Source organism: Erigeron canadensis, chromosome 3 (genome assembly GCF_010389155.1).
Source record: "Erigeron canadensis isolate Cc75 chromosome 3, C_canadensis_v1, whole genome shotgun sequence".
NCBI classification, from domain to species: Eukaryota; Viridiplantae; Streptophyta; class Magnoliopsida; order Asterales; family Asteraceae; genus Erigeron; species Erigeron canadensis.
The window spans coordinates 40,526,988-40,546,426 of NC_057763.1; the positions used below are offsets into that span (position 1 = coordinate 40,526,988).

Sequence of the window (19,439 nt, forward strand, 5' to 3'; positions counted from 1 at the left end):
TTTTATTCACATCAAGATTTAAACCTAAAACTTCAATATAGAAATGTCACATGGGGAAGAAATACACCCCATCATCCGCGAGTTTGTGTGTCCTAGTTGAAGATCTTACAAGGCGATCTACGATTGCACAAAAGATCAATTTGACATCATATCTTTAAGATATCAAGTTGATGATGTTTTCTAGATATTTGTGCCCACAATGATTTAGGTGGCTACCACATTAATGTAGCCATGTAGGAAAATAATTTATCTATCTATCACTACCATTACTTGTTGAAGGCCTATTTAAAGCATCTGAAAGGCCATATGCTATTTGCAAGACAAAGGCAATTAAATTAAAGAAATACTTGCATAGCCATCCATGGTGATGGAGAATATCTTACACATGAATGTTGGTAACGGAGAATCAAGCTATGCCAACAACTCGTTTCTTCAGGTCACTCATTCCCTCCTCGATCTCTATATATATGTGTACGTTCTAATATATTAAACTTGCATATATATCTTCCGTTAAGCAGGAAATAGTGATGCAAAAAGCACTGCCGATTCTAAAGCATTCGACAATAAAGGTTATTGCGAATCATGATACCGTGTTTGGTGATCAGTGTTTTAAGATTGCAGACATGGGATGCTCATCTAGCAAAAATACACTATTGGTTGTATCTAACATAATTGATATAGTCCACGAGGTTTGTAAAGAAATTAACCGTAAAGCACCACAGTTTCAAGCGTTCTTAAATGACCTTTTTGGGAATGATTTTAGTAACATTTTCAAAATGTTACCGGAATTTTATGCAAATATTAAGAATGAGAAGGGAAAACACTTTGGCCCTTGCTTTGTTTCAGTGGTTCCAGGTTCGTTCTATCATAGACTTTTTCCAGACCAAAGTTTGCACCTTATTCATTCCTCTTATTCAAATCATTGGTTATCTCAGGTAACACGATCGATTAGCCAACTCTCTCTCTCTTACTCTCTCTATATATATGGTCCTTCAAATACTAATTCGAACCATTTTGAATGCATGATATACTAATCATATATTTTGCAATATTTTATAGGTACCTAAAGGCCTTAAAAATAATACACTAAATATATACATGGGGAAAACAAGTCCTCAAGATGTGTTCCGTGCATATGGAAAGCAATTTCAAGCTGACTTCACAAAGTTTTTACAAATGCGTTCTGAGGAAATACTACGTGGCGGATGCATGGTCTTAACATTTATTGGTCGAAGTACTGATGATCCTACTAGCGACGATTGTTGCAGTTTATTTGGGCTATTAGCGCAATCACTTATCGACATGGCCAAAGAGGTATAGTATAAGGTGCTTTCCATATATCAAAATTTGGTGTTTTTTTTTTTTTTTGGAAAATTATATATATTGTTGAGAGCTATATTTTTCTGATTTGCTTCAACGAATAACGTACCATTATTTATGCTTATACAAACTAATATCACAGGGGCTAGTTCGAGAGTCAGATATTAGGTCATTCAATATGCCACTTTATTTTCCATGCGAGGATGAAGTTAGGAATGTAATTGAAGATGAAGGATCATTTTCTCTAGATAAATTGACTAATTTCCATGTCAACTGGGACCCATATGACACAGATTACACAAACACGAATGATCTTAGTGAACCGGCAACCCATTGCCACGGGACAAACACAGCCAAAGTGTTGAGAGCCGTTACAGAACCGTTGTTGACTTCTCATTTCGGAAGTTTCATCATTGATGACTTATTTAGGAGGTACGGGAAGCATGTGGCAAAACATCTAGCCATCAAGAAAACAAGACACTTTAACTTAGCCATTTCATTGACCAAAAAGTGAAATGATATTTATGTTCAATTCTTAATTGTTGGCTGCATGTTTTAAGGTGTTCAGTCTTGTAATGTAATTTTCTCGCTATATTCAATTATTCATCATGAACTTAACCCTTTGTGATTTGTGAAGCCTGAAATAACGTGCTACATGGGTTTGTTGCACAAATCTAGTATAATGGCTATTGGCTAATTATATGGTCTTTGTCTACAACCTAACCCGTTAAGTTTAAAAATTACATCTTTTGTCATGTGTCGTTACGATGATACATTAATTTAGTTCGGCATTATAAAATGAAATTGGATATGTATACGACCACTTGTTATGATAGTGTATAACACATATTGGTGACAGACATGTGAAACTTTCATGTGTGCACTACGAATAAATTATACATACTCTGCATAATAATTTGTTAATCGATATTCTTTATTTGTTTTTATTTTAAGTCTAATTTGTTTTTATTTTAAGTCTAATTAGTATGTTTTTAAACTAGTTATTTATTTGTTTGTAACACCTCACCGTTGGCGAAAACATGAGGTGTCATGAAAAGTACAGCACGACATGGAATTATATAGATACTGCTAAATAAAATAGAATACAATAAATATATTCCCAAAAACATGAGTTCAAAGTCATAACAGTGCTAAAATAGCTTATTACAACCAAGTTCATAAAGAAATAATCCAAGGCATGTAGCCTCAGAGTCTGACAATTATTAAGGAGCACTAATCTCCGAAGTCCAGTCTAGCATAGCAGTCCTTATCCCTGATTAGCTTGAGCACCTGAAAAGTATACTAAAACGCGTCAACACAAATGTTGGTGAGTTCGTAGGTTTTATGTCAAAAGTCTAATAAAAGAAATAAGTCTTTTGTCGATTCTTTTAAGTCTAAACAAGTAATAGTTCAATATATAACGAGCAGAGTTACGCCATAATAAGTCCAAATGCCTCAATGTCTCAAAGTCTGGCCTTACGGTACCTGCCTTAGTCCAAAGTCTCAAGTCTCAACTCATACAATAAGTACATCCAAAGCACAACAAACAAACACATAATCACACACATACAACAAGATCAAAGCACGTCAAATGGCACAAATAACTCTATACGCACATGCTCAATATTGAACATAAAACAGAAACTGACAAAACTGTTTGAAAATAAGTATACTTTCCACCCCAAAACTAGTAAAAGAGGGGCTACGAAACTCACCTGAAAGCAGCACAAGCACAAATATCCTATATTAACGAACAGGAATACGAACTGTCAGAAACACTGAAATAAGCTCACTATCTGTCCAAAAGTCCTACATTGTCCACAAGTCACCCAGTAAGTACTTACTTAATTGTACAAGTCCATGTCTTATACTAGTGTCTTAGAAAATGCCATTGTGTTTGTCAAATGTCATACTATATATAATAGTCCTTTTGTCCTTATAAATTGTCCAATAATAATGTCACGTCTTATGTTTATCTCTCGTCAAGTATTCAGTTGGAACATCACAATATAATTTATCAAGTTCGAAAAGTTGTACGGTTTGTATTGTCTTTATATAGTCATAAGTCCATGTTAAATCAATCCATGTACGTATATATACAAATGTCCATATCAATTTAATACTTATATATATATATATATAACTAATTAATTTAGTCTTTATATATATATATTTCCATATTAAATTCATTATTTTAAAAAAATTTGGAATTTAACTTTAAATAAGAATCACTTTAATTAAAAATATATATACTTTATCTTTATTTAAAACTTTAACCTTTGACTAATTTACCAAATTTTTATACAAACCCGAATTTTTACTTTATCAAAATGATCAATTTAAACAAAATTGGTAATTTGCCCTTTGACCAAGTTTGACCGGCGTTGATCGACCGTTTGACTGACTTTGACCGAACGAAAAACAAGATTTCTGGTGGATCTATGAACCATAATCGATTTCCAAGACTAAAAACGCAATTAACCTTCGTATTTATTCAAGTTCTAACCGAAATCATCCAAAACAACACATTTAACACGGATTAAACCAGATTTCGATTTACATACATGTTCTAAATAACCGAATATACAAAACACACTTTAATTCTAGACAAGAACATGGATTTCGGATTCAAAGTATTCGGATCTAAAAGTTTTCGGTTCATACTTTTCGGATTTAATGGGATTTCGGGTATGTTTATAAGCAAAAATCACTAAACAACCGAAAACCTATATATTTATTTGAAGGGATTTTGGATTATACATATATATAACCGCAAATCATATGTATTTTGTCAAAGACATCGGATTTAAAGATATAAACACTCAAACAAAATCCGAAAAAAATATATATATATGTACAAATCTCAAGAAAACGGGTTTAAATACATATGATTGTAAAGATTTCGGATCTAAATATATATATCAAATATTCAAACCTGATTTATATATGTATATATACATATATATACAAGATTTTTCGGACCAAATCATACATATTACGCCCAAATCTGAAAAACATATATATATATATATAGATCTATACTTTTCGGTTTTGAGAAGAGAAAGAAGAAGAAAACCGATTTGTATATATACCCAAAGATAACTTTTTCGGATCTATATAGATATATATATACATAGCCGAATCTATATGTATAAATAAAAGAAAATCCGTGGTTATTAAGAAGAATAACCGATTAGATTCAATATCTAAACAAAACTTACCCAAAAATAAAGAAATAAAGAAGGAGAAGAAGATTGGATGGTGTTTCGTGGTGGTTGTATGGTGGTCGAATTTTTGGAGAGGAGAGGGAGAAAGGGGGACGGCCAAAATAGAGAGAGAGGGAGGAGAAGTGATGGACGACTAGGAGAGGGAGGGAGAGAAGTGAGGAGTTAGGGTTAGGATATTAGGGTTTTGTTTTGTTCCTCCTCTAGCTTTGACCAAGATTTGACCCAGCTTTGACTCCACCAAAAACTCGTTTGACTCGACTAATTAAGAATACTCGAGACCCGTTAATTCACATCGTCGATACATTCAAATATAATTTTTCAATAGCTTTCCAACGGTTATAAATATGTCTATATTTGTTTACTAACTCTCTAAATGATTAAATTTTAAGTATTTTACTTAATTTGGCATTTTCACAAGACAACTAGTATTCTTCCTATTCTCGAGTCCACGCACAATTTTTCTAAAGTCTAAGGTCTCATAAAGCTCAAATAAAACATAAATCCATTTATTCCATTAATAATGTCTTAAAGTCCAACAACGTACATAAACAAAACGAACTAAAAATGATCGGAAATTGTTTCGGAAAGTACGCTCAAATGATGGTTGTCACATTGTTGCTTAATAAGTATTTATGTAGGTCTATTGGGTGATTTAGATGCTTATGGAAATGGAACTATATATAAATAAGACTTATCTTTACTCACTTTTAAAAGAAATAACCATTTTTTATTTTAGGTAATTCTACTTTTGAATTACCATAATTTCTGTTGACATTTTATGTTTTGCCCTTAATAAATTATAATTTACACTCTAAATTTTTATTTTAATTATTAACACTTTAAGTCCTTATCTTTTAAAAATTTCTACTATCATAATTACATCAAACTACACCACTTGACACCGCCACCACCACCAATAGTACCATCACCGACACCATTTGACCACCTTTCTTACCACCGGCGCAGCATTGCGCGAATACCATGCTCGTTAGTTAAAATAATGACCTAGTAAAAACGATTATGTTCGGGTTTTATATTTTGCCAAGTCATAAACTACTAAACTTTATTGTGTTCTTGAGTTTTTAAAGGAAAGAAAAGAAAAGAACATAAATGATTACAAAATATTGTGTTTTTGAGATCCCCGTTTTGCAATGAAGTTTGGGCTTTGGGAAACCAAGGTTCGAATCCGAGCAAGCAAGGTTTTTCCCCAATTTAGCGTCGTGTTTTTTATAGCGGCTAAATTGGTGTGATTTTCTCTCCTCTGTGATTCCCTGACTTCGTGCATCGATCGCTAGTGATTGCCTGCCCAATTAGATGTAACGGCTAGCCGTCTCGTGACACGAATGTTAAAAAAAAAAAAAAAGAATTAATGATAGAAACTAAATGATAAGAATTGAAGGATTCTATAGTGAATTTTGTTTTAAAAAAAATTCTATCCATTTTTAGGGTGATTTGGAATGAAAATATCAAAACTTCCAATCAATTATTTTCTTTTATAATTCAAATTCAATTACATTACGTAAACTCGCAACACATAAGGCAAAAAAGAACGATGCTGCTGAGAACATAACATATGGCCCAGGCTTCACCACTTTTTGATGGCTTAAAGCCTTAAACTACTTGCTGGGCTTTTATCTACTCAAAAGTTATTGTCGGGCTGAAAGAAAAGCTCAATATTTTGGGCTATGTCAGTACTCACTACTCGGTATATGTCCCTATTCTCGATCGCTCCACAGACCACAGGAGCCATTTGCACACCTCACAATTACAAATTGGATTTGGATCTTAGTCGAGGTTTTCACTTTTCGCACGTCTAACGTCATTTCTCTTTGGCTTTTGTCCAGCCGTGGAACATACTGACATACCATCTCCACATAAAATTACACGGATAATACTTATAGGTATAGGTATGGTTCGAGTAAGAAAGTATAAGTTTGAGTATGATCTGAGTAAAACTTTAAAAATTTATATTGAAAAAGTCATTTTGAGTACTGTATATTCAAGTATTATTTCAGTAATTTACTTTTTATTTTATTTTATTGCCTGAATTTTGGTGAGGAGCATAAAGACACACTAGCCACTAGCCCATATATTCACTTTTTGTAAGACCATTTATTTTATAATCATAAAAGTAGAAAATAACAAAAATGTGTAGTTTGAACTTTTCTTTTATAAAATATGGATATAAATAAATTATGACATACATACTTAAAAATCTTTAAACAAAATGATTCTGAACTTAAAATGATTCTAGTAAATAAAAATAATCTTAATGTGACTATTAAATATATACTTTTTTCGGGTTCGGGTTTGAATATCAAGGATTTATGATTTTCTATCTCTATCCTTATCCCTCTAAAATAGAATTACATCCTATACCCGTTTCTTATCTCTAATCAACTCAAAAGTTTCCCAATCAAACCAAATATAAATTTCGAATTCCCTATCAGGTATGAATATTTTTTCGATCTTTAATCATCAAACTACTAAGTGAGGTGGTTAATTCAACTACCATGTTATTGGAAATACATATTAGTGAATGGGACTATGGGACCCATTTTATATTATATTTAGAAGAATCAAAACGTCTTTTTTTTTTTCGTTGTTATGCATTGCCGGCTTCTATTTGGCTTCTCTTTGATTACATTTAAATAAGGGAAATGATCAATATCTCCTAAAACAATAGCCTAAAAATCCTTCTAACTATTACCTTAAGACATGTTGTAAAATTAAGGGTGAGATTAGAAAAGAGAATTAATGGATAACACGTGTCACATTTTAAAATTTTTAGGATGATTTTTAGGCTAACTTTTAGAAGGATTAATCATTTTTCTTTAACTAATTATCACTATCACGTAAATAAAAAACAAGTACATCTTATATTAGGTTATGGGCTTTCATGCTCATAATCGATTATATTAACATTTTTAATTGTTTATATTGTATGCTTCAACAATCAAGTTTTTGTTTTTTTAGCCATAATGTACAGCTTATTGAACTTGTAAGAACATATTTCAAACTGTTCCCACAGTTCTCAGCACCAAAACTTTTTTGTTGGAACTTAAAAAAGGTTAATTTTACATAATATTATAAGAGTTGAAAGGAAACATTCCCCTAAAAATCAGTATCTTTTGAAAATATAAACGATATTTTGTTTTTCACATTTGTGGTGATAAAAATCGAAAATGGCCAACATTCTTTATAAATTTAAAAATAAAGTGTTAGCCGGGTTTTAGAGGCCAACCTTATACTTGTATAATGTTTTCGATATTTATATCGTTTGTTTTCATGGTACAGAGTTTACATATGTTTAATCAATTGCATTTTAAGTTTGTTAAGTTAACATTACTTTTATTATTTAATCAATCGCAAATTCGCAACCACTGCACTCTTCTTCTGTAGTACTTCTGTTTACTTTATAATAATGTAACCACTTATCTTTAAAACACTAATTATTTTTATCATAATTAACTATTCATTTCTTAAATTTTCAAAAAAAAAAAAAACTATTCATTTCTTAAAACTATTACTAACAGTTTTAAATTCTATAACTCATTTCAATCATCCCAATAATAACTTTAACTCTATTGATAAAACAAGTCATGGCGTAAAACATATCACACCAATTATCGTTTGTTAATCACGAGATGCTCAATCCTATCGCATTACGTACGTGGATTTATACCTTCTATTACATCACTATATGTTTTGTTGCTTTTTAAAGTACTGAAACAAAGTACTATCTTTTTGTTAAAACTTAAAAGTTAAAACTGCATATTTTATTAGGCTACACGGTGTATCTCAGGGACCAAGTAGCAGGTACCGATTGATTACCGAGTTGCAAACTATTTCGCCTATTAGGTAGCAGTTGGGTGGGGAGGAAAGTGGGGAGGGCGCTAGCTCTCCGGGTTGCTCACCGCCTTTATCTTCTTCTTTTTTTTTATTATTATATTTATTTTTGATTTTTTGTTTTTTTGTAGGGATGATAAGATATTTCGTAAAGATAGAGGAAAAGGTGAAGAGAAGTGGTAAGTACTCCCCTACCCTTACCATAGCAAATTAGCATTATGTACATGAACACCAAACAACTCTTTCACCAAAAAGAAAAAAAAAGTTATAAAAAATTATAAATAGAATCAGAGAGTAAAGCCAAAGACTTGACATTTATACTTAGGCATGAATTTGGAAAGTGTTCACTTGTATTCAATTTTCATGTGGGTTTAAGTGGATTTTTTTTCTTTTAAATCTCTAGATGATAGATTTATTGTTGACGGCTTTAAAAAACTTACACAGTCTAATTTATCAACACTCCAATTATCAAACCAATAAGTGAATTTGAAAGTTACAATATTATATGAACCATGTTACAACCATTTCCATTTTAATATTAATGCACCCATATTCTCCCTATTTAAATTTTGTTTGTTTCTCTTTTTTTTTTTATTGATATAACAACCATCTCCTAATTAAATATATGCCTCGCGTTTATTTTTTTACAAAATGTTTGGATCACAGTTTAAAGCGATTGTTTGGTTATTAAGTTTATAACACAAATAATTTAGAAAGTATTTAGATGAAAAAATATTATATGTTATGAAAACGTAGTTTTAGACAAGTATTTACAGGTTTTTCAAAACACAGCTTTGAAAACGCAAAATCTATTTTAAAAAAACAAAATGTATCTTGAAAACGCAACAACAAACACTTTACTGATTTTGAATTATAACGTTTGTAGTATCTATCAGGCATTTTATATATATTCCTCGACTAAGATTTATTGATCATATATATATATATATATATGGTAACACTCCAGTGAGAACAGTCTTAAAATAAGAACGGTGAGAACACTTAAAAAACATCATTTTGATGCATTAAAAGTTCATAAAACTAACATAGTGCTTAACTAATTATCATTATTTAAGTGTATAACAACACATTGGCCTGTCAAAATCAAGAAAATCATGTTTTTTGTTTTGTGCATCCATCTTGGATGCATATTCTTCAAAATAATGCATCCACCAAAAAACGTGATTTTTTCGATTTTGACGGATCAATGTGTTGTTAAACAGTTAAATAATGATAATTAGTTAAGCACTATGTTAATTTTATGGACTTTTAATGCATCAAAATGATGTTTTTTAAGTGTTCTCACCGTTCTTATTTTAAAACTATTCTTATTTGATTGTTCATATATATATATATATATATATATATATTCCAAAAGCAGTTCAAGACAAATGTTTATTGGTTGTTGAAAGCAAGCTGACTCACCTTCCACCAGCATGCATATTGTTAAAACATGTATCGTTGGTTGAATGTAATTTACTTGGTAATTTCATAATTCGAACTTTTAGAGGCATGTGACATAAATCCACTAGTATAAATTGCTCTAAAGCACCTTTCTTTCTATATAGTCATCGGTAGTGATCGAGCATATATATTTCACTACTACTACTATACTACTACTTGTGGATTTAGTTAGTTGTTATAATTAAGCAATATATAGCTAGATAGAAATCTATAAGACTAAATAGCAACTGATCGAGTGTACGTACGTAGTAGGCTAGCTAAGGGAAAAATGGGCATGGATGCGGTAAACGTGTTACACATGAATTCTGGCGATGGTGAATCAAGCTACGCCAACAACTCGTTGGTTCAGGTGACCTCGATCTCTTACTCCACTCAAAGTCATTACTATATATATGTATACACGTACACAAGCTAGCTATGTTATAAGTAGTACATATTGATTTTGTATCGATCAAGTGCCTGATCATCGATATGGATCATTTGAATTTTTTTCCCCTGCTTCCAGGAAACTGTGCTAAGAGAAGCGCAGCCTGTTTTAAGGCAAACAATCAAGGATATTGCTAAATCTGATGACATGTTCGGGCAATGTTTCAAGATAGCGGATCTTGGATGCTCATCTGGCCCGAATACTCTATTGACCGCATCAAACATTATTGACATGGTCCATGAGGCGTCTAAAGAAAACAATCGCAAGACACCACAGTTTCAAGTATGCTTGAATGACCTTTATGGAAATGATTTCAACTCCGTTTTTGAATCGTTGCCCACTTTCCTTGCAAAACTCAAGGAGGAGAAGGGAGAAAGTTTTGGTCCTTGCTTCGTTTCAGCTGTTCCTGGTTCCTTCTACGACAGACTCTTCCCAGACGATAGTTTGCACCTTGTTCACTCCTCTTATAGTCTTCATTGGCTTTCTCAGGTTGGCACTAAAATTTTGTATTTTATATATATATATTTTTTAAGACACCAGTTTAAATGAGTATATTATAATAGAACGTTAAGCAATTATTCGTCCTATTAAATCCTGTAGTTTTTTAGGAGCGTCTCACACGAAAGGTCCTAAAAAGCCCTTTTTGTGGGAGCGGAGGGCTTGTCTTGGAAATGGAAAATAGTGTGCTAAAACTCAATCTATTTGACATACTAATAAGTACTACTAAATTTTAGTCCCTGGAAATATATATATAACAGGTACCTAAGGGGCTTGAGAAAAACACATCACATATATATGTGGCGAGAACAAGTCCAACAGAAGTGTTCGAAGCATATCAGAAGCAATATGCTACTGACTTCACGATGTTCTTACAAGCTCGCGCAAAGGAGCTAGTACCTGGTGGACGCATGGTTTTAACCCTCATGGGTAGAAAGCTATCTGATCTAGCTATTGATGATTGTGGCGTTGGGTGGGAAGTTCTAGCTCAAACACTTCTCGATATGGCCAAACAGGTACATACTAATACTATACGTACATATGACCCAGCAGCTAGCTAGGCCGGCTAATTAATTAATGAATTCCTTACTTTTGTACTTGACCTCAAATCCATGTTTTCTTTAGATTAAGCAGCTAGCTAGCTAGTATATATACTATGATCTAACCATATATATATAATATATGTGTGTTTTTACAAATTACTTGTAACATTTTAGGGGTTGGTTAAGGAATCAGATGTCGACTCATTCAATATGCCATATTATAATCCATGCGAGGATGAAATCAGGGATGTTATTGAAAAAGAAGGATCGTTTTCTCTTGATGTCGTGAGTACATTTCGAGGCAACTGGGATGCACTTGACAAAGATTACACGAGTACAAAAGCATCCAGTGAGCTTAGCATTCGTCACGGGAAAAACACAGCCAAAATGGTGAGAGCTTGTTTGGAACCCTTGTTGGCGATTCATTTTGGAAGTTCGGTAATTGACAAGCTATTCGAGAACTATGGAAAGCGTGTAGCCGAGCATCTAGCTGTCGAGAAAACAAGGCACTACAATATAGCTATTTCATTGACCAAAAAATGAGCTTCTTAATTTTTAGGTGTTTCTCAAATCTTTTCGCTTCATCGATCGGAGGCTGCTTTTCGAAATTGGAAGCTGCCGGGCCGGGGCTCTGTTTAGTTCTAGTACTATGTTTCATTTCTAGTTTGGTGTTTAAATATTTGTATGCATTTATGACTTGTAATATCTCCTGGTTTCTCGCTTTTCTAGCATCTGTACAAAAGCATTTGCCGATGGAAAATAATGTGTGATAAATCATACGAGTATTATGTTGTTCCAAGATTTCTTTAGATTTACGATCGAAGTACGTAAAATATATATATATCGTATATATGGGCGTAGTTCTCTTTTTTTTTTTCATGAACAAAACAAGGTTTGTTGATCAGCAAACATTGTTTAATTAGTATGAATGACTTGGGTAATTCCTATTATATATAGCTCAATGGTTGAACACTAGTTTTACATGCTAAAGGTCTCGAGTTTGAGACATAAAAAGACATTTAAAAGAAATTTCACAAAAAAGTCCTTCAGTGAATCAAGTTTGTGTCTTGTAAAGGGAGCGAGATTTTATCCCAGATTGTCGTGCCTTCGGGCTTTTTAGTTGGGTGATTTTCCTCTCACAAGGTATTGAGTGCAAGAGTGGAGCTAGTAGGGGGACTAGGGGTGCTTAGCCCCCACCAACCATTCATGTTTTTCTTTGCAAGGCTAGCTCATAGCCAACTAATAAAAAGGTTTTTTTTAAGCAAGTCACCCCCAATCTATAAATGTATGATTTATAGTCATGACAGTTCAAGTAAAACCTTTACATTTGGTCCATAAAACTAAACCATCGCAATAAAATTCTATTTTATTAACATTTTATTAAATGATTATGTCTGTCACATTATATTGTATACAACGATTGAGAAAGAAATACGGTTGAGCCTCCCTCAACGTGAAAGCTAAAGAAAAAACATATGAAAATTAACTCCATATCTTTTATATATATTAAAAGAGAAACTTAAATTAGAAAAATGGAAAATCCGGACCTTACATTGAATTTCAGCTTTTATTTCCAACCTTAGGATTAAAATGCTTACATCATCTTTGACTGGACTTTTGGTCAAAGACGATTTTAGTCCTCCAACTTCCATTATATTTTTTAAACACCCATACATTTTGACCTTTTGCAAGTTTCTACTATTTTTTTCGTAATATAAATTAAAAGCTATATAGATTGTAAGCAACATGAGAAACATTCTTTTAAGTGCGATCAAACGAATTATCACAAAAAATCATGCCTAATAATTTTATAACAAATCGATATGAGAAACGCTCTTTTAAACCTTTTTTTTTTACTCCGATCCATGTTTTAATGAGTTTTTTTTTATTTACAAGTTTACAGATTCTTGATTTTTAATATGATGATTATGATCGATCCTCCGTATTCTAATTATATTTTTCTTTACAAGATGATTAAAATACAAGATAAATAAGGTAATCAACTAAAATATTTTTTCTCATTATGGTACATTTTTTCTTCTCTTAGTTTTTTATACCTTTTAATTTTATTTTTTTATTTTTTTTGTCAGCTTTTTATATATACAAGTTTAACTATTTTTGTATGATTCTCCCGCGTATTACGCGGGTTATAAATTAAACTAGTAAATATTGATTCCATATTACCTTTTTTTTCTATCAATTTTAGTTAAATAAAAAAAGAAACAAAAAGTGTAGAGTATATAATTTGAAAAATACCTACCAATTCATCAACAAAGACCATCTCAAACGTTTTAATTTTCTTCGGGATGTTCCACTCCGAAATAGTTCATACATGCACAACACAGAGTTGTAGATCATGTTTTAACATGTGTTGGCTTAAGATTTTAAAATGAACTAATGTGGTCTTATTTTTTGTTGTTGAAAAGAAAGTCATAATGATCCTATAATGGACAACAAATTAAATTAAAATAGATAATAATAACAATAACATAAGAATTAAATGTTAAATAATAATAATAATGATAATAATAATAATAATATGAACAAAGTATATAAATTAAAAAACCTTTTTGGTAGTCGATCATAGTTTTTTTTTGTCGTAAGGTTTTTCTTAGGATTGAGAATATGTGAGAGTTTTTTTCTAAGTGGTATATATATAGATAATTTTATTAAAGGTCGGTTATTTTTTATTAAAAAAAATATTAAAAAAATAAAAGATTAATAAGTAAGAAGTATTAGGCTAAAGGAAGGAGATTAGAGGTGTCAAGTATACCTTCAACCCCCACGTTTAGTTATATTATAGATTACTTTTTATTTATTATTATTGTGTATATATTTATTTATTTATTTATTTATTATATATATTTTATTTATTTTTTTGATTCCTACTTAAGTTCGATGGACGGATAATCTCAAAATATATATATCAAAGTAATAAATAGCAAAACACGTAAAAAAAATAACATAATACAAACAAAACAAATGTAAAATAATAAACTCTTTTGTAGTAGAAGAAGAAGCCATAATCAAACTATAACTAACAACAAACTGAATTAAAAGAAATGAAAAATAACAATAACATAACAAATATCAAATAATAAACATTCACGAACAAAATACCAAAAATTAAATTAAAGTGATATAAAAAAAACCGTATGTTTCTTTTGTTAAGAATTTTACTTAAGTTGATTTGTTTATTAAAGATAGGATGAGAAATAATAATATGAATGAGAATAATTAATAAAAATTTAGCTTGTGTATATAATAACTTATTGGGAGAGCTTTAAAAATACTATATATCTTAAAATCTAAAAAGATTTGTTTTTATATAAAAAGATTTTTATGATAAAGTTTTAAGTATAATTATCTATTTAGTTAGCAAATAAAAAATAAAATAATCTAGAAAAAAAAAGAGCTCTAGAGTAATTAGAAAAGATCCTCAAGCTTAAAAGGAACTTTAAGAGGTGTCAAATGTACCCCAACCTTCTCTTTTAATTAATTATAGGATATATTGACAATGTGATATTATTATTAAAGATAATTAAGAATTAAAATATAAACATACTTGTAATCCTGTACTTGACATTCATGTATATGTCTTTGTTTATGATATGGGCCCATAACACGAATAAGTTTATTTTCAATTATTTGTTCTATGATAAATAGATAACAAATAGGATTATTTTCATATTCTTTGATAACAATTAAAACTCTTCATTTGAGTTACAATTGTAACTTTAAACATTAATTAATATGCAAAAGTGATATATAAAAAGTGAGAAAATTTTATACCTTTTTGATTGAGAGATAAAATGAATCTTGAATGAAGTTCATATTGATTTGGATTTAGTATTCAATTAACCCTCTATTGTAAATCGTATTTTGTTTAGTGATCGTCCTATGTTCAGTGAAACTTATTTTGTTTAGGATAAGAATGTTGTATATCGTTATCTGTTATTGTGTTTGGGATATGTATCTAGAGTTCACATCATGTTTATATTAAATATTAAATTTATTAATATTTATAATTTATAAAAATATAATCTAATATATTATTAAATTGGACGACATTATCAAAAATGTATTGACATACCAATGTACGACGTCTATAAGTATCAATTTATAATATTTTATAATGTTTACTTATAAGCTAATATTTATCATTAGTCAATAAAAGTCAAAATTGCATTGAATACATATATTAAATTTCATCTTTTGAAATAATTTTTTGTTGACAATATTTCATATGTTAAAAATTTTAATAATTAATTAAATGATTAAAATTTTCTGAAGTTGATGGCTAAAAATAAATATAAATTAAGTATTCGAGACTAAAAAATGTAAATTACTGATAAAAAACAAAAAAATGTAAATTAATAAGACTTTTTCTATAATTATTAATATAAATTTTAGGGTAATTAATTAGAAGAGAGTATTATACCCAAAAAGAGATTTTAGGGGTGACAAGTGTACCCCAACCCCCTCTTTTAGTTATATTATATTATAGATTAAACTAAAACAAAATAATTTATCTATCAACCTATATCCTACTTAAAATTTGTTATCAAGTTCTTATTTTCTCTTATTTTTTGCCGTTAACATCAAAAACAAAGAGAATAACCAATTCTTTTTCCCTTTAAGAATGTGAAACTCTAACTTTTTGCATTCGTTTTAGGTTTTAATACTTAAAAAGATAAGTATTCAATCGATGTTGTTTGAAATGTAATGTGGACAACCAAATAGACAATCACATATTGATTGTTAGTTTTCTTTCACCTTTAATCTTAATAATCAATAAAAAAGGTATTTTTCATCTCATATTTGTGTATACTTAATGACTTGTTGTTCATATGGTACATATGGTTCCATTATGATGATGGTTTTGGTTTACATCTTTTGATTTTATTTGATTTTACATTATATACATGTTCATATTATATCGTAGTCCAAATATTGTTGTTTTTAAAATTATAATCACTAATAGTTAGCTTGCTTGGTCTTTTGCGGTGTAAGTTAAAAGATCAAGTTATGGTACATGGTTATTGAAAGTTACGATCATAATACCTGTGCAATGTGGCGGCGGTGGCGAGGACGACGGTCCAGTGGTGTCGGTGACGGTATTATTGGTGGTGATAGTGGTGTCAAGTAGTGTAGGTTAATGTAAAGGTGATAGTGAAATATTTAAAAAGATAAGGACTTAAAGTGTTAATTATTAAAATAAAGGTTTAGGGTGTAAATTAATTCATTAAGGGCAAATTTGGTAATTTATAAAACTCCTTTCATAGTGGGTGTTTATTAAGGATAATTTAGTAATTTTGTATGTAATATTTGAATAACACTTTCTATTTTGTAGGGGTGAATAATTTTTATAAAAGATTATATATGAGAGTAATATAGGCATTATATAAATTCCTTTTGCTGATGGTGATGGGCAATTATAAACACATTATGTTAAGTATCAAAACACAATGTGATTGACCAACTTTTTTTATTTTCACTTTGAATGACTACAAGTCTACAACACCTAGATATCACGTAGGGAACCCTTATTTTAAGAACTCATTTTTTTATAAGAACTTTGAAAACTCTTAAATTACGTATTGGATTACATGTTTTTCCTCTTCATTTACATGTGAAATGTTATAAAGATATAAGTTGCAGAAGAAAGTTTTTTTCAAAATCTTATATATACTCGTTTAATCACATGTGAACGAAAACATGAACACATACTTTTTTTTTATATCATTTCAAATGAGAATGAAAAAAACATGTGATTCAATACATAATTTGAAAGTTATCATTGTTTTTAAGAAAAATAGTTCTCAAAATAAGAAAAGTTATATATATACACGCAACATAGGTCGCCGAATACTAATATACCCTGTGACAATATTCATAAACCTCAACACAGATCTATAACATGCGGCTATGGCCGACGATGCGGCTATGACAGCTGAAAATTATAAAAAATGATAAAGAAAGAGTTAGAGTAGTCTGTGAAGGAAAATTAGTTGTTTTGGATCCACTTGGTCAAACAAATTTGGGCCAAACTGTGAAGGATGCAGGTGTAAGGCCAGTCAATAATCTAGAAGGGCTTTGGAAGCCCAAGTTGTTAAAAAAGAATGTGAATAAGGTAGCAGATGGGCCTAGTGACACAAATGTCCAAAAGAGTAAGCCCAAGAAGAAAAATACAAGTGGGGATGGGCCTAACCAAGTGGCAGACAAAGATTCCCATGTGAATAAAGGAGGTAGAGGACACAAAACTAATCCAGATTTGTTTACTTGTCCATGGACTATACATGTGTCCAAGATCAAGGGATCTGCTACTTGGATGGTCCAAACATGCAAGGAAGAGCACAAATGTCTTCAATCAAGATCTATTAAACAATGCACATCCACATTTCTGGCCAAGAATATCATTCAACAGATTGAAGGTAATCCTGCTTGTATCCATAAATTCTTTTTACTTAAAAGATTTATTAAATAATGTTAATTTTTAATCTGCAAATATGCTATCTTTGAAGGTAATCCTGACATACCAGGGAGAGCATTGCAAGAAGAACTCCAACAGAAATTTAGGATAGGTTTATCAAAGCAAAAAGCACAGAGAGCTAAGAAAAGAACAAAAGGTGAGCTGAAAAGAGACTACACTAGACAATACAACCTAATGAGAAACTATATACTTGAGTTACAGACTTCAAATCCTGGCACTACTGTAAAACTTGAGGTTGAAAGACCTTTAGTGCAGATGAGCCTACCAGAGTTTTCAAGAGAAGTTATATTTGTTTAGGAGCATTAAAGAGGGGTTATAAGTCTGCTGGTAGGGAGTTGTTGGGCCTTGATGGGGCATTTATGTCTGGCCCTTTCCCAGGACAAGTATTGACTGCAGTTACACTTGACTCAAACAATGCTATATATCCAGTGGCCTATGTAGTTGTAGAAGCAGAAACCCTTAACTCTTGGACTTGGTTTTTAGAATGCCTGGGAGAAGATTTAGATTTAGAGAGGAATTCCAACTTCACTTTCATAAGTGATAGACAAAAGGTTAATCTCTTACTTTATTGCTTATAATTGTAGTTTCTTACTTAATTACTTATAATTTCTTGTACTTGCTTATAATTGTAGTTTCTTACTTAATTACTTATAATTTCTTGTACTTGCTTATAATTGTAGTTTTTTACTTAATTACTTATAATTTCTTACTTAATTACTTATAATTTATGCACAGGGCCTCATTCCAGCTTTAGCAAAAGTCTTTCCATGTGCTGAACACAGGTACTGTGTAAAACACATCCATGAAAATATGAAGCTGCAATGGAGAGGTACAACTTTTAAGAATCATCTGTGGAGGTGTGCAACTACATCAACTATCCAAGAATTTACCAAGTACATGCTTGAATTCAAAAGATTCAGTGAACCTGCACACAACTGGTTAGCCAAAATCCCACTTAAACATTGGAGTAGATCACACTTTTCAGGTATGTTGTATACATGCTTGTATCCATAACGTCCTTTTATTTATTATACTAAATTCAGAATATGAATATATGCACTTTTTCTAAACAGAGAGGGCTAAATCTGATGTGTTGTTGAACAATATGTGTGAGGTACTGAATAGCAAGTTGGTTAAGGGTAGGGAGAAGCCCATAATATTTTGTCTAGAGTTCATTAGGGAGTATTTGATGATAAGTATTGGGAATGTGTGTAAGGTTATAGACAAGTCCACAGGTGTTTTGACCCCCACTGCAACTAAATTGTTAGAAGTTAACAAAACTAAGGCTGAATCATACAAAGCTATCTTTAATGCTGATAACAAATATCGAGTGGCCCTTGGTCAGATCAATGTGTTGTTAATATTGATGAAATGAGTTGCACATGTAGAAGGTGGGAAATCACAGGAATACCATGCAAACATGCAATTGCAGTTAACTGGGATATAGTGAATAATCAAATACCAGTTGATGTGCCAGAGGCATGGGTTGATCCTATTTATAGAATGACTACTTGGAAATTTATGTAAAATTTCAAAATTAACCCAACCAATGGTGTTAATATGTGGGTTAAGTGATAAATACCAACTATGATCATTCCCCCTGCTTATCATGTACCTGT

General features: G+C 31.0%; 3 protein-coding genes across 3 annotated transcripts; all 3 read left to right on the forward strand.

The window, feature by feature from the left end:
* Positions 1-329: 329 nt before the first annotated feature.
* On the forward strand, positions 330-1,943 carry LOC122593982 (benzoate carboxyl methyltransferase-like). The gene is made up of 4 exons (XM_043766455.1): positions 330-436; positions 519-935; positions 1,060-1,314; positions 1,463-1,943. The coding sequence occupies exons 1-4, from the start codon at positions 362-364 to the stop codon at positions 1,832-1,834; spliced, it is 1,119 nt and encodes a 372-aa protein (XP_043622390.1). The 5' UTR covers positions 330-361; the 3' UTR covers positions 1,835-1,943.
* Positions 1,944-9,945: 8,002 nt separating this feature from the next.
* On the forward strand, positions 9,946-12,126 carry LOC122593167 (S-adenosyl-L-methionine:benzoic acid/salicylic acid carboxyl methyltransferase 3-like). The gene is made up of 4 exons (XM_043765539.1): positions 9,946-10,209; positions 10,366-10,776; positions 11,046-11,300; positions 11,502-12,126. The coding sequence occupies exons 1-4, from the start codon at positions 10,129-10,131 to the stop codon at positions 11,868-11,870; spliced, it is 1,116 nt and encodes a 371-aa protein (XP_043621474.1). The 5' UTR covers positions 9,946-10,128; the 3' UTR covers positions 11,871-12,126.
* Positions 12,127-16,709: 4,583 nt separating this feature from the next.
* Positions 16,710-19,347, forward strand: LOC122592140. Its single transcript, XM_043764347.1, has 7 exons — positions 16,710-16,715; positions 17,281-17,761; positions 17,852-17,956; positions 18,076-18,371; positions 18,556-18,805; positions 18,894-19,055; positions 19,166-19,347. Exons 1-7 carry the CDS (start codon positions 16,710-16,712, stop codon positions 19,345-19,347), a joined length of 1,482 nt encoding a protein of 493 aa, XP_043620282.1.
* The last annotated feature ends 92 nt before the right edge of the window (positions 19,348-19,439 follow it).